General features: G+C 40.0%; 1 protein-coding gene across 2 annotated transcripts in view; it reads left to right on the top strand.

Moving 5' to 3' along the window:
- Window positions 1-16739, top strand: part of clcn2c (chloride channel 2c) — a 174517-nt gene that overhangs the window by 113001 nt on the left and 44777 nt on the right. For both annotated transcript variants that reach the window (XM_038693408.1, XM_038693409.1), the window contains exons 10-14: window positions 98-199; window positions 1150-1234; window positions 2410-2565; window positions 14709-14778; window positions 15830-15940. In XM_038693408.1, coding sequence (XP_038549336.1) covers window positions 98-199; window positions 1150-1234; window positions 2410-2565; window positions 14709-14778; window positions 15830-15940 — 524 coding nt within the window. The remainder of the gene's footprint in view (window positions 1-97; window positions 200-1149; window positions 1235-2409; window positions 2566-14708; window positions 14779-15829; window positions 15941-16739) is intronic.

A 16739-nucleotide genomic window follows, 5' to 3' on the forward strand; every position in this document is an offset into this window, starting at 1 on the left:
GAACTCATTTTTTTGCCAAGTAGGGAAATGCCTGTAACTCTCCTCTTTCTGGTGTGTGTGTGTGTGTGTGTGTGTGTGTGTGTGTGTGTGTCTGCAGCATTGCCAGTGGTTTCGGTGGGGCTTTGTTTGTCTACCTGAACCGACTGATTGTCCAGTTCATCAGGAAACAGAAGGCCATCAACAGATTCCTCATGAAAAAGTAAGTCTAACCAGTTCAGTTTACTCAAGAACTGTAATTAAGATTAAGATTTAGAGGGATTGTACTTACTCCACTTCTGCTAATTTGCTGATTACTTTTCAGATTTTTCATACAAAACATAAGATGCATGTTCAAAATTTGGTACATTGTTAAAGACTGAAAGAGGTCTTATTATGCTTTTTGGCTTTTTCCCTCTCCTTTATTGAGTTATATGCATTTTTTAGCTCGACAAAAGACAACTTTACTCAAATCGTAGTGCCTAGAGCTAATCCGCTTGTGCTCTATATTTTTTTTAATTGCCTTCATTTGTATTCATGATTCCTTTACATCTAACTTTGCATTATAACTGATCACCATGTTTGCTTTGGAAATTGGGATTTGTGCTTTAAGGTGTTAGTACAAGGTAAGTTTGTACATTCATGATTGCATTCTCTCTTCTCTTCAGATCTGTGTGTAAAAATTCAAAGGTCCATGTTCTGTTCTGTTAACAGATGCTACCCCTATATAAATAAATTTTAAATTAATAAATATTCATACATACATACACCATGTACTGTACAGGTGCTCGCCTGCAGGTTCAGGTTTAGAGGTTTTTGAGGGTTTGAACATATCATGACTTTTAGTGTGAATCTGACACCAGTATTTTTCCATGAGTCTGAAACCTTGTTGCAGTGACATCAATAATGAAACTATTAATGGCTGGTGTGTTACCTCACTCATTTACACAGTCTGAACAGTGTTAACATGAATACTTTGGTTGATTATACGTATTGATGTTAATTTGCTGCATTTTACACTGGGGTATAATGATCAAGGAAGACATGCCTTAGTCAGGAAGCTCATATAATACTGATTTTGTTTAGTATTTCATATGTTTAATACACTCTCTGTCTGCCCTCTCCTTTTTCTCTATCTTCCTCCCTCTCTCTCTCTCTCCCTCTCTCTGTCAGACGTCTGCTGTACCCTGCACTGGTCACTTTACTTGTTTCCACACTAACATTTCCCCCTGGCTTTGGACAGTTTATGGCTGGCAAGGTAGGTTCTGCACACCCACACAACACATGCTGTTATTTCTTTTTACGCACACGGCACTGCAGCCATTACTGTAAATCAAAAATATGAAAGACCGCCTGTGGCACCATGGGCCTTTACCTGTTGACCCAATATATATCTGTTGTGTATTTGGTCTCCAGCGACACAAAATGTCTCTAACCCTTAATTTAACACATCAAATGAACTCACCCAACATTCTGAATGTCTTCACTTAGTACACTTAAAATGAAATCAAAACTACATCAGCACCTCTGTGCTTTATATTTTCTACATGATGTACTGTGTTGGTTGTGGCCTATATGCAGCTATACAGAGCTGCTGTGTAACTGAACCATTTTAGATCAATATATTGTTTCATAACAACTGGATTACCATACATGTCTGTTGTGTGTGTTTGTGTGTGTCATCTGTGTACACTGGAGGCTTGGATGAGCATACAGTCCTTTTGCACCTGGGATGACTCATAGGTGTCTAATTATCAGAATTAGAATAGGAATATTCTTTGCATCCTCAGGCCTTATACACACATACAGTGTAACACTGACCCACTCCTCTTAAATCCCTTCTCCGGAGAGAGCACACTTAACGTTCAGTATCTCAAATCCTCGCAAGTCTTGCTCTCATACTCCTCCGTCATGTTTTCTTCTTTTGTTCGTCTCTCTTCCCTTTGTTATTTCCTTCCACCACTGTCATACATTTGAAATGTGGTGTGATGTTTATTAGCAATTAAGTTGCAATGCTGCTCACTTGGGTGACGTTTAAGTAAGGAGAAATGAGTGCAAGGCTTGGAAACACATGTTGCATTGATTTATATTCAGAGGACTGAACATGCAATTTAGTGTTGTTGTGAGAAGTGAGCCAAAGGCAGGTTTCATAAATGGTGGGGGGGTACTATGAAGTAAAACAAACCATGAAAAGAATAACACAAAAACAGATATAGAAATGCTACGTAAATGTTGCTATATTTGATGCAGTAACACTGTAAAGATAATGTTTGATAATGCTTAATTTTAGTGCCGGGGTCAAGGTCACTTTTAGAGAATCAATAAATCGACAATAAATCATCCTTTAATGGAAATTCATAAGAAAAAGAAAGAAACAAAAACAAAAACAATCCACCTATGTTTGCTGACGATGTCACTTCCTGTGGCCTTTAGCTGACCCAGAAGGAGTCTCTGGTGACATTGCTGGACAACCGGACGTGGGCCAAACAGGGCATCGCTGAGGAGTTTGACTACATCGGACACTCTCAGGCCTGGAAACACCCACAGGTCAACGTCTTCATCACCCTGGTCCTCTTCATCGTCATGAAGGTAGGAGAGAAAACCTATGAAAAGATACTGGGGGTTTGATAGATCATTGTAGTTAACGTATGTCAGTGAATACAGTGAATATTGTAGTCACTCTTCATCTTCCACATCATTATATTCCCTCTGGTCATTTCCTTTTTTATTTTCATCGCCATTGGTTGCTATTCCATCACTTCCCTTCTGTATTGTAGAATGTGAATTCTGAACTCTTGTCTCATGCTCATCTTTTGATCTTAAACCCAAATGTCTTCAGTGAACAACAAAAACAAAGGAATTTGCCTTACTGTTCCAATACTTTTGGAGGGGACTGTATAGTGGTGTTAAAGATAAAGGAAGGTCATGAGGACAGTATTTTAAATGGGACAGTTTGGGTCTTTTTATTCAATACTTGCCCTGGGTTAATGGAAAAGTATTCGAACAGAGCTCCTCTCCTCTTGTCCCTGGAAAAGAACAAGTTAGAAAAATGTTGTAAAGCGGCCTCATTGTGTTACAAAGTTATGTTCCCGGGAGGCCGTTTAAAGTTTCATCCCACTATGATGTAATATCGCTGAGTGAAAGAGCTGATGGCATCCATGTAAATATACAGTATAGATGTATAAATGAACAGAACATATCTTCAGACTTCATCCTAGGTCATGTGGATGAAAGGGTCAATAAAGGGAATAGCATCCAGCATACCATCCTAAGTAAGGTATGGGTTGCCTTAGCATTTTGGATCCGATCTCCGGTCTGCAACATACCTCAGTTCTTAAGCTGACTGATCTCTTAGCGAATCTTTTTCTAAATTCTCTTCTCGCTCTTCATTAACGAAGAGCTGAAAACAATCAGGTTGCAGCCTCTCGTTTTTAGTCTCAGCCGACAGTTGCTTTTGCCGGTCAAAATAACAAATATCACCAGCGGCAGATTATGTCAGCTGTTGCTAATTAACAGTAATTCTAGCAACAGCTGTTGTCTTGTGAATGTGCTCTCTGCAAGCTGGTGCCTGTACTTGGCCAAAGACTGTTTGTGAGGGAAAAGACTCTAATATATCGTAGTGTGTTTGTGTAGTTTAATGAGACTAAGTGGTTATTGTAAGCATATAACACTAATAGTTCTGTATTGGACATCTCCAGTATTTGGAACAAGTAGCTAATGAAACCTCATGTATAAAAGTACGTAAACTAACCCTGGTATTTTAAATGTTTCAGATACATATTTAATCAACATTTTATATCTTCTGTGGCTCATCTGATTTTCGTCTCAACCAAAAAAAACAGATCTTAGAGTTTTAGATATTCATAACTTAAGTTACTTGTGAATGTTTAAAGCAAAACCTAATTAGAGTCGATGAAGGATTTGAAAGGATTCCGATTTGATAAAATTCTACTTTTATTTTTTACCACATGTTTTGTTTACAAACTAGACCATAGAAAATAGAGCATAGCCCATTTACTTCCACCTGCATAAGGGAAAGATCTCAAGATGTAAAATGAAAACAAGCCTAGTTCCTCTTGAAGATGCAAAAATGAATTCACATGAAAATAACGAGGCGAGCAGAAGCGGTGCAGTCAGAGTAATAACAGGGGAAACAGCATAGCAAAGCTTAGGTTGCAACACACTATCTTTTCAAAATACAGTAAGAATTGGATCTAGTTGATCTGACTTGCACAAAGCTGGACAGGTGTATAACAGCCACTTTGCTATGGTTTCAATATAACAAGATAATTACCCCAGAGTATCCCACAGGGTTAATCACACAGGTGACAGGTGCAGAGGCAAGGACGCTGCCAAATGTGAGACACAAGAGAGCACATACCTCAGGGCCTACGTCATGGCTGTTCAAACCTCTGAAACTGTTTTAATAAAAATAATAATTTTGAAAGGTCGGGAATGTCAGTAAATTGGAGGTCAATTAGACAGCAAAAGACTTCTCTTTGCCGTCTAATCTTTGGATCACAGCAGAGTTCATTTTTCCTGAGGTGAAGCAAGTTAAGGTGTGAGGGGAAGGTGGATGTGCAGCGAGCCTATCAGTTTCTGGCTTAACTCCCCTGGGTCTTAGTGATGGCAAAAAAACAACTAGTGTGATATAAAGTCTTGGAACCAAGCCACTGCACTATTGGCCTCAGTGCAAAAAAACCCCAAGCTGAATAGTTAATATATATTCATTTTCAGAAAATGCCAGAGTCCCACCACCCATCCTCCTGTTTCTCTTTTGTCCTCAGTAACGAGAGAAGGCCAAATAGAAGTTTGGGAGCCCAGTTGAACTCTGTGCCCTGCCTGCCAGCCTGCATGCTACAGTCACAGCTGCTGTTTAAGGGCTGCTGGAGGAGAGTGCGGCTTGTGTTGCGATTAGTTTGGATTTTTTTTATGTAACCTTTATTTGTTTGGCCTGCTCTGTTCAGCTGAAATGAAATGTCCTCTCCGAATACAAAAAAGCAAGAGGTTGTAAATCTCCCCTCGCTGCGTCAAGAGCCGCGCGCGCGCGCGTGTGTGTGTGTGCGCTGTGAACTTCATACAAGTGAAGCACACAAAGAGAGCCCTGCGAAAGTGCGAGTGGGTGCAGGATGGAGCTGGGTTATGTGGTTATGTATGCTTGAGTGTGTGGACATGGGCAGCTTGCTGCAGGCAGGGTTAGAGAAAGCATTTTGAAATTTGGTTTTCTAAACTATAGCTACTACTGTACTTGACATTAAAACAAGTGTATTTACAGCAGAGCTACAGTAATGAAATGTGGTTTTGTCAACCACAAAAATTCCTAATTTGACTTCTGTTGTGCAATTTGGTGGCTATGTGAAAATGATTATTCCAAGATAATAAAGTGAAACGAGAACACTGGACCCTGGCCTGAAACTCCGGTTCAAAGATATATATATATATAATTTGAATCACCCACCTGCTCAAATCTCATCGAGCTGTCTGTGGGTGTGCACTGACTCATGTCCCCTCTCTTGCTCTCGCTCTCATTCGCGCACACACACACACACACACACACAGACACACACACATCATTCAAAGCGAGGATGTAATGGCTCTGTCTAATTACAGCCTTTGGTTTTCCTGGATTCAGCCTGGTGATTTTCAAAGGGGAGATTGCTCTCTCGCTCTCCCTCTCGGTAATGAATGGTTCTTTTATTCGACATGGCAGCCATCTTGTCTTGTTGCTCCTTTTCATCCCGAAATGTCTGGAAGGCTCTCAATCCAGCTGCTAAACTTTTGAAAGTTAAGGTGTGTGGAAAGTGTCTCGTCTCAGGAAGTCGATGTTGGCGGATCAGCAAATGAAGCTGCTACAAATACTTTAATTATATGTGTTTAGGTACAGTACAAAGTGGACAACAAAGAACGTGTCCTTAGTGAAAAGGCTGAAATGTTGCCTGCTGTTTCACTGTTCACTGCACCTGTTGTGAAGAAGATGAGTGTTAGCTGGGGTATTGCTGAGAAGGTTTTTGTGTATTTGTAACTTTTCAGCACACCTGAAAACACTCGCACACACCTTTTCTCTCACACATACACCTGCAAACTAATTTGGCAAGCTTTGTAGTTAAATGCTATTTTTAGTGGGTGTGCAATTATGCACATCAACAGCTTTCAGTGAGGAGTGCGTTTATTGATACAGGTGTGTGTGTGTGTGTGTGTGTGTGTGTGTGTGTGTGTCCTACAGCCTGACTGAGCCCTCTGTCTGTCAGTGAGTGTGTGTGTGTGTGTGTGTGTGGGGGGGGGGGGGTATGCGTCAGAGTGACAAAGAGGATGGCAGGACTGTAATTGGAGTGGGAATAGAAGAGGGGCCCCTAAGGGTCCCATGAGGCCCCCAGGCGATAGACCGTCCTCTGAATGTGACACACACACACAGACACAAGCGTGGAGGGCTCCCAGATGACTGACAAATTAAATAGAGTATAAATGTCCTGGATACTGCGTCATAACTGATACCCTTGACCTGAGTATCCCTCACTCCTCCCTTCTCCCTCACTTCTATTCTTCTGCTTTTGTTTTCTCTCTTTTAGTCCTTTTTGTCCTAGTGTTCACCACAGTCGCCAGCCTAGCCTATTTCTGAAATGTTAAAATGTGACAAACAGTAAAACAAGGTGAATTGAGACCCAAGTGGCAGGAAGTGCAGTGGTAGGTGCTGAAAAGGGTTGAGCCGATAAGATTTAGAAGTCTAATACTAATACATTTGTATGAAAGGTACTGATAGATGACTTTTGATGACCTATGGGGCGTGGGCCTGCATTAAGAGTGATACTCCGTATTTGAGGAGTATAAGGTTAAGGTTTGGATGGTGGCCTTTCCAAAACAATCTAGCATAAATCTATCATCTGTCTTATTTATCCAAGTAAGCTAAGGGCTAGGACTGTTTCTTTATGTCATGTCTTCTACATGGATTATCTACTGGTGGGGATGCTGACTTTTGTCAGTGAATTATGATGGTAAATGTGCCATCGTTATTATTGTACTGCACATATGCTGTGCGACAACGGAAGGTTTATCAGGTATTAAAGGAGGTGGGGCTTAGGAAATCATCATATTATTCTTAGTTCCCAGCTTCTGGCCTAATATTCTCCACTGAGGGCCATGATTAAACAAATGATAAAACATGTTCATGTATCATTAGAATCTAATAATATTACATTCAGGTTAGGTAATCAGTGGAGTACTGATCAATTATATGATAAATTTGCAATTAATCTAACTGCACCATATCAATTGGTTGTCTGTTTGCTTTCATGAAAGGCCAATATTCACCTGAACTAAACCTGCAGCTCTAGGTCTGCCACTATGTTTTATTCCTTAAGTGTTCAGTAATACAGCAGCCCGTGGCTTTACATATTAAAATTCAGCAGAAATTGCGACGAAAGATAAATGCATTCAGCTGAACAAATTACACAGAAATATCCTAATGCCAAGGTTATCACCACTTGGCCATTAAGGTCTTCTAACCTACTGGCTGTTCGCTCTCGACTGGAAACTAAAGTGGTGGCTCCGTCAGTGTGGAATGCTTCTCACCTTAGACTTACGTTCTGCAGTCTCTGTTGATGCCCTTAAAAAACAGTTGACGACTCTTTTATTTAAGCTGGCCTTTGTCTAGCGACGTGCTATCTAAATTATTCACACGTGTGTGTTTTAAGTTTGTTTCTGCTTATGTATTATTGAATTACTATTTATGATTTTTATGGTGCTGTTGCTTATGTTTTTATTGCTTGACTATTATTTATAGCTGTCTTTACGTTGTTGTTTCTTTTGTGTCATTGTTTTCTCTTATATAAGCTCACTGGCCACTTTATTACTTCTGACCCTACCATCTGAATGTCGCAGCTGAAATCGAGACTCATCAGACCAGGCAATGTTTTTCCAAATTTCTTTCTGTCCAATTTTGGTGAGCCTGTGCAAATTGTAGCCTCAGTTTCCTGCTCTTAGCTGACAGGAGTGGCACCCGGTGTGGTCTTCTGCTGCTGTAGCCCATCTGCTTCAAGGTTCAACATGTTGTGCGTTCAGAGATGGTATTCTGCATACCGTGGTGGTAACAAGTGGTTATTTGAGTTACTGTTGCCTTTCTGTCATTTTGAACCAGCTGCCAATTCTCCTCTGACCTGTTACATCAACAAGGCATTTTCGTCCACACAACTGCCGCTCACGGGATATTGGCAGGAGCTGCCCCAGTGAAATGGAGAGGATTTGAGAGCATCTACAGGCTGATGTGTGTAAAGACTTTTTTGCAGGTCAGGGCATCGGACCATATGTTGTTTAAGTCAGCTGTTAGCCAAAAAAGCTAAAAGAAGACTGGAGAACGAGGGAGAGAGGCGTTCTTTCCACAGCTGTAAGTAGGTACTGCCATTATTATGTCACACATTGTCCGTTGTAAACTTTGTGTGACCAGCAGAAAGCTTTCAACCACGAACAATTCAGCCACACAGCAACTGAAACTTATTGAACTCCGGCCGCTGCTGCCAGTGATGCTTGGACTCATGGGGAGAGAGTGGTGTTAGGCTAAGCGACGTTTTATAAAATCACTGAATATTGCTCTTATAGCCTAAATACGTGTGCAGAAAAAAAGAAAATTTTAGGACTATATGTTTCGATCACCTGTACCAAAGTCAGTGGCATGTATGTATGTATATAATATTATTCAAATTAGTTATTAGAGGTGGCGATGGGGCAATGGATTAGACACTTTGATTCCCACTGCGACATAGGCTATTGTCTCAAGTCCTGCTTTACCAGCCATATGCTATACTAGAGCCGCCACCAGTTCGATCATGGTGTGTGTGTGTGGGTGTGTGTGTGTGGGGGGGGGGTCTCAGTATATTTTCCTGCTTTTTTGTCCTTTTCCAATCTCTTACCTGCTAAATTCATTGAGTTGCTGCCATGTTATTGGCTGATTAGCTATTTGTGTTGACAAGCAATTGAACAGGTGTACACAATAAATCAATTTAGCCACCTTTATCTACCTGATCTGACTGCCTCTTCACCCTGCTGCCTTCTGTGAAGAAAAATAGAAGTTTCTGCAGACTGCAGAGCAGCTTTTTCCCCCAAGTTATCAAACTTTTAAACTCAAGTTCGTCCTCAGCACTGCTCCATTAAATATAGTTTATTTCTGTTTAATGACAGCAAGATTACACAGATTTCAAACTACCAGTGCTGTCTTCTTCCGCTGAGAACTGTCTGCAACCATAAACTGAAGACAAACTGCCTGAACAGACCGAAGATGAAGATTGAATATTGGAATTGGATGGGCCTCCAATGTGTAATTCGTTTTTGTTTTTACTCTTGGGTGACTTTTTTGTGAATGAATCTCCATGACCACCAAACCCCAACACAAAAATACCATCTTCATTTTTTACATTATACCGCCCTGTGAAAGCATGTTTTAATCCTCATGGACATTATTTTTTTTATTATTTGTAAATGTGTCTGCTTTGCACCTGCCTCGACTTCTCCCTGCTCTTACTCTGGTCTCTCACTGCAAGCACACCGGCTTTCCCCGCCTCTCTACGTCTCTCTCTCTCCCTATCTGCTCCCCTGAGTTTCTCCATCAGCAGTAGGTCATGTTATAAAAAGTTGCCGAAAAGACACAAAACTTTTTCTGGATTTTTCCACCCGTGATCCGGCAGCAGGTGCACCGCATGCCAGCTTGTGAATTACATAGCTTATCAATGTTATCGTCCATCTCCGTGTTTCATTTTTGACATCGTCCAATGCCAATTTTGACATCACTCAACCCTAATTTGAATACATTTATTTTCTCTGCAAGTCATTTTGTGACTGCATTTCCTTTGTATGTTTCTGTTTTTGATGTGATATAGGTCTTAAATTTCATTCCTAGTGGTCTTAAAAAGATCTTAAAGAGTCTTAAATTTGACTAAGGGAAACCTGCAGAAATTGCAATTACAATCTCATAAACACAGAACTACTCATGTACAGGTGGCCTTCGTCAAGTTGAGAGCAATGTAAGAAAAGTTTGTGCCCTATATTTTTCTTAATGAGACCGTTAGTGGAGCGTAACATAAAAATAAAGATGGAGTTGATGGCATTTTTGAGAAAGATATTTGCACCTTTTGAGATGATGACAATCAGTTGAGTAAAGTACCTCTATATATGAGGTTTTGACCTACTCATTACACTTAGCATCGCTGCTGATTGGGTTCAAAAGTTCACAGAAAGTAAATTACAGCCATATTATAATCACAATAACACATTATCATCGATCTTTAAAGGTCCAGTGTGTAATATTTTTGGGACTTATTGACAAAAATGCAAAATAAGATCCACAATGATGTTTTCAGTGGTGTATAAAGACCTTACATAATGAACTGTTATGTTTTTATTACCTTAGAATGAGACATTGCTGTCTACATAACCCCCTTCCATGGACATCACCATGTTGCCATGCTGCCATGTTTCTACAGTAGCCCAAAATGGACAAACAGCGCTACAGAGCGAATGAATGTTTCCTTTGTCATTGTTTGTTTAAACTTCATCTATTATGTGGTTTATAATGGACTGTGGTGCAGAAACGGTGACAGTGTTTCACACTCTCGGCTTACATTTTTTCATGTTATCTGTCAGTGGCTAAGTCGCAATAACATATGGTTTTACTGATATAAATAATTTAATATCATTTCTTAATAAATCTAACTGAAGAAACCTCATTTTTTGGCCACTCTGCTGTCTCAGAAGGCGACATCTTTTGTCCTGTGTCGGCCACCGTAGCTATCCTACACTCTTTGAAGGGGGTCTAGATGGATGGTTGCAATTTGCAACCTCACCACTAGATGTCACTAAATCTTACACACTTAACCTTTAGTGACTGCTAGGAACCACTTTAAAACGTCTTAGATTTTGTCAATTTTGACATAACTAAAATTTAGGCCCAAGAAATGTTTAAATCCAGTTAGAATTATAAAACAGCTGCTGCTGGTATGTTTAACTGCTTATGAAATCTGAGTCACATATATTGACAGTATTTAATAAATGTTTCTTCTAAAATAGTTCGGCCCCTGAAGCAGCACTCAGTCTCATTAAAGCTACAGTCAAAATTCATGTGGTTCATTAAGTCATTTTTAATTGGATTTTAATGTAAGAGGTTTTCATTTCTTCACTTTTTTAGGCACTTCCAGGGATTTAAACCAACAACCCAATCAGTTCTTTACTTGCTTTTCTTACCTTAAGGCTTCTGCTTCCTCCGACGGTTTATCCCCCCTTCAGTTTGAGGTCGGAGATCCTCATAAATGTTCATGGTCATGCACTACCTCAGAGAGAGGTGCACTTTCATCTAATCTAATGTAACATAAATGATTCCTCCGGGGGGATAGTGAGTCATTGCTGCTGCAAAGCACTGGATATACTGTAGCAATAGCTAGGAGGACATAAATAATAATAGGGCAAATAAAGGGTATGTAGAAATATGTCCGGAAATGGTAATGTCTCTCGTCAAAAACGATCAACTCTCCATTATACTGTCACACTGTCAGTTTGAAAAGTGCTCAAGAAATCATGAAAGTTAGCCTGCTGATTTTACCCCTTTATGGTAAATGTGCTGCAGACTAAGCTAAGCTAAGGCCCTGTAAACTCCAGGAGGGTGTTATAAACAGTGTTATAAAGGCATACCCATTCAGTTAGACATCAGATTATGCTGATTTTGTTAGGCAGGTTTAGATGAAGTGAGACTCATGCAGTTTCTTGACAGTAATGTTTGGACAAATGGTCGAACTCTTAAGTTCAGCTGCTTATATGTAAACGCATAGATAATAATAATGAATACTTTTGACACTTTAAGTACATTTTACTGATAATGCTTTTACTTTGAATTTTTAATTTCCATAGCACATGAGCAGCAGAACAAATACATATGGACCCAAACTTCCAGCCAGAGGTGATCGTGTCTTAAGTGGCTATTAGTCCATCTCCTTGGCAACCCGGAGCCACCTGGAGGAGGACCCTTGGGCAATTGTAACTTTGCAGACCGTGATCCTATGCGGTTGCCATGGTTAAGACTCCAGTCCTATGAGGATGGAGAAGAAGCTGCAGCCAGCAACCTGTCACACTCACCTGTGTTCAAGTGTGTGTGAGCGTGACCGTGTTATTATGGGTAAACATGCAGCTGGTACAGATTACACTGTCATCTACATACAGTGTCAGCTGTGCAGTGGCGCTGTTGGAAATGTGTGTGTGTGTGAATATCTATTGGCTCATTCACATTATGTTATGGCTAAATATTCCACTTAGAACCACTGTTAATTTCGTCACCTATTTTTAGATTTAGTATTTAGTATTTATTTAGTCTTTGTCCTGAGTTATACATCTTTCACCAGTTATGACCATCTTTACACACTGTTGTGATCTACTGTATTATAGAGGCTTTCAAATGTGACAAATGTCTTAGTTAATTGTCCATATTTGCTGCTTTTATGTATTTTGTATTTAATTCATTTAAACAACCTCAAATGATGAGTAATGACTGCTGGAGAGTGAGGAACAAATTTACAAAATGTCATTCACAAAAAAAAGTTTTTTTCTTTACGATAGAATGCGTTTAACATACATATATCAGCAATTATACGTTTTAGAGTGCAATTTCCATAAAATATATTTTATGTTCTATATTAGCAACCTATTTGAATACGTTCACTATATTTGTACGAGCAATTATATGATTGCAGTCAAATAGTGTTTTAGTAACCTTATAAAAACCATCTAAAAATTATTTTTCTACATATTTGTATGACCTGTTATGACCATTTTTGCACCCAGTTATGATCTGCTGTGCTGTAGAGGCTTGAATAAACAGCTCAGATGACAGCTGGTTTCAGGTACTGTGGATTTTGCTAACTGTAAATTTACAACTGGATTAAATTGCATTGTTCTCCGCTTAGTGTGGTTTTTAAAATTGTGTGAGTGTCCCGCAGCCACACAGGGACACACAGACACTCCTCAGAGTTCATGGCCTCTGTAATAAAGTTAAGCCTATGTTATGAGTTCTCAGATCCTCTAAAGCTTTCCAGCTCTTATTAAGTTTTTACTGGCTGGGTGCAAGACAAATGATAAGAGCAGAAGAGATGGAAAAGGAAGACAATCCAAGACAAGTCTAAAGAATTATTCCCAGGACTGCCTAATTTTCTCATGAGGCCTATTTTTTGTATTCAGCTGGTCATGTGTCTGTTACTCACTGGCGCCTGGCCGCGTTCAGCTCTGATTCTCGTCACTGAGTCTGTGTCATGGTGTGTGCGTGGGTGCGTGTGAACACCTACGCACGTATGTGTGCAGTGCGGAGTGAGAAAGCGGCGGCAGTGTAGGGTTACAGAAGGAGATCCATTACTTCACCATGGCAGCCAGCCTTAATTACAGCTAACTATAGACGGAGCAGAGGGAGCGGAAAGGAGAGGCAGAGAACGGGAGCCATGGAGGGACGGAGGGAGACGGAGCAATGAGTGTAATTAAAAAGTCTATTTGAAACCATGAGATTATTACAGCGATGGAGTTGGTGTAATGGCTTGTACAATACTCAAATTCATACTTCTTATTTTATGCATGCAAACAATGAATGTCACAAATTCTCAGCTGTAACCGTGTCCATCTGTTGAAACAATGGCATGGTCCAAGTGAAAGTATGGTGAGTGTGCGTGTGTGTGTCTGAATAATATTGGCCTAAATAAAGTTTAGAGGACATGGCTGATATGAAACAGAAAAAACTCTGTAGTTTAAATGTGTGTGTGTGTGTGTGTGTGTGTGTGTGTGAATGTTTCAGGTTTGTGTGTGCATTCTGCTTGTGCAGGCATGTCTGTGTGTTAAAGGAATAGTTCAACATTTTGCAATTCTGATTTATAACTTCTTTCTTGTATAAGTGCTACAGCTAGGGGCTGGTTAGCATAGCTTAGCGTAAAGACTGGGAGCAGAGGAAAACAGCTAGCCTGGAGTCTCGCCTGGTTGGGTCACAGGGACGACAAGAGGAGGAGATTGAGTTATAGATTAACGGCTCAATCTACCATGAAGTTGTTCGTCCTGTCCGGTACATAACACCCTTAAAACCACAATGTGTCACTTTATCACTTCGATTTTCACACCCAACCACAGAAGAAGCGAGGCTAGTTGAACTGGTACCAGCAATGGGGAAGCGCCATTGCTCTGTGTTGTCCACTTCCGATGTCAAGGATATAGTGATTAATCATATATTTACTGTAGAATTTATCAGTCTGACACTGGCCGTGTTGAGCTTGAATAAAATTTTGTCATTTTCAAGTATCATTGCAGCTTTTTCTTTCCAAAAATAAGCATGCCAGCTTTTAAAGACTTATCTCTGCTTAAATGTAGGTACACACACACACACCTGGCGAAAACACTCGCACATTGTGTCAGTGGTGACATTTCCCTTTTTGTTTGTCTTTTCTAATTAGTGGTCTCTTCCGCTCGCCTGGCACACTGTCGGCCAATGGGCAGAGCCCGCTCATTACCCAGGGTTCATTTCAGGGTCTTTGTCAAATGAAGAGTGAAAGTGACAGCTCAATCTAACCTCAGCAATAAGCTCCGCATGGCTGCCTCCTCACTGCTGGTATAGGATTCAACTTGGCTATCATCTAGGGGCACACATGATGGTATTCTGAAGCTAATTGGAACGCCACCCTGTTCTTTCTTTTTATGTCTTCTCCTTCTTTGCCTCCCACTTTTTTCTGTTTTAGTTCTGGATGTCTGCCCTGGCCACCACCATCCCAGTGCCCTGCGGAGCCTTCATGCCAGTATTTGTCATTGGTAAGAAGCAACTGGCTGTGTGTGCCTGCGTGCGTGTGTTAGACCAGTGAAAGTACACTCGCCAGCCAAATAGCTTAGCATAGTACAAATACTGGAAATGGGGGGGCGGGGGGAGACGGCTAGCCTTGGTCTGTCTAATGGTTACAGAATCTGCATACCAAAAACTAAAAAGCTCTGTAATTAATGTGTTAGATTACCTTTGTTTACCATATAAAAACTGAAGAGTGAAAACAACTGTGACTTCTTTTTTCTTTCATTTAGACAGGGCCAGGCTAGCTTTTTCTTAATATACTAAGCTAACCAACTGTAGCTTCATATTTAACAGACAAATGTGCAAAGCAAATTTGCTCTTTTTTCCCCTCCAAAATGGCAAACTATTCCTGTCACATTAGAGGAGTAATAAAATTAGCTTTTTTAAATTAACTGTAATATTAGACAATTTTACTCTCTGCAAGAAAGCGCATTTCACTAAATGTCGAGTCATTCCTCCAATGAAAAACAAAATTACATCACCACTAGTGTTTTTCCTTACAAATATTTATTGTCTTCAAACATCAAGCTAGTTGATGTGAGAACATGCCATTTTTACTTTATCTGAGTGGAAATATACGCACACACCTTAGCAAAAGTAATGCTAAAACATTGGACTAATACTTTCTGAATCACAAGAAAGGGAGCTGAGTGGTTGTGTTTTTAACATTTACATTTATTCATCTAGATGACACTTTTATCCAAAGCGACTTATAATTGCTATACATGTCAGAGGTCGCATGACTCTGGAGAAACTAGGGGTTAAGGATCTTGCTCAGGGACACACAATGGTGGATGGGTCACAGTGGAGAATTGAACCCGGATCTCTCACAAAATAGGCATGTGTCTTGTCCACTGCGTCATCACCACCCATTTTTTTTTGTTTGTTTTCTTTTTGGAAATCCATTTGCCACTTTAGAGTACTAAATCAGTACACTAGTGTTGATTACTGTCCCCAGTATCAAGCCCAGTACTGATAGTAGTTTATGTTTCTTTGTGCACGTGTTCGTATATATTTCAGGGGCAGCCTTCGGTCGGCTGGTTGGAGAAAGCATGGCAGCCTGGTTCCCAGATGGCATTCACACAGATGGCACCATCTACCCCATAGTGCCGGGAGGCTACGCTGTCGTGGGTAAGTTAAAGACACAATCATGGTGCCGTGATTCTTCAACTATCACTCACTATTCTCTCACTTTCTTGAATTAGTCCTCTGATGTTCTTTGTAATGTATTTTTGGGTTTTTCTTTTGCTGTTTTCTTAAAAGCCATTTCTAGTTTTTGCTCTCACTCATTCAAATTATTTGTCTGATTTTAATCATTAATATTGGGGGTTGTGGTAGTTTTGTTATCTGCACAAACATATTTGTCTTTCATAACCAACTCATCTGCATTTAAGTAATTCAGTACGTCTTTTCAAGATGGTAACTGTGCACACATTGTTTTTGTCTGTGAGGCATCAGTGGTTCCACTTTTTACTTTTTTTCCACTTATGGAAAATGAATCAAGATGAATATTCAATGTATAGCTCCAAGTTGAGACTCAGTTTAAAGGAGACACAGGATATGATCAGACTCAAACACTCAACAGAATCGAATTACATTTACAAGATCACCGGACAAGACTTAACAAAGAATAAAAAAATTGGCTGCTAAAGTAGCTGACAAAACAACACACTTTCACAGCTCATAGTGCTGCTGTCAAGTGCTCATATCCTGCTTAAAAGTTTAAAAGCTGAAAATGCAACTTCTTTTAAGAAACAGAAATTGTGCCAAAGTAGTTGTTGATGACTGTTGCATCATGGGATCAAATCAAGTCTCACAGAGCCATAAAAGTATGTTCTATTTTTTTCCTTTACCTCCAAAAAGTTGGTATGAAATACAGTAATGCATTTTATTTACCCTTTCATCTTGTCTGTTTTAGTATATTAATTCC

Source organism: Micropterus salmoides, unplaced genomic scaffold (assembly GCF_014851395.1).
Source record: "Micropterus salmoides isolate LMB-PRFRI ecotype aquatic unplaced genomic scaffold, ASM1485139v1 Ms_hic_scaffold_3, whole genome shotgun sequence".
NCBI classification, from domain to species: Eukaryota; Metazoa; Chordata; class Actinopteri; order Centrarchiformes; family Centrarchidae; genus Micropterus; species Micropterus salmoides.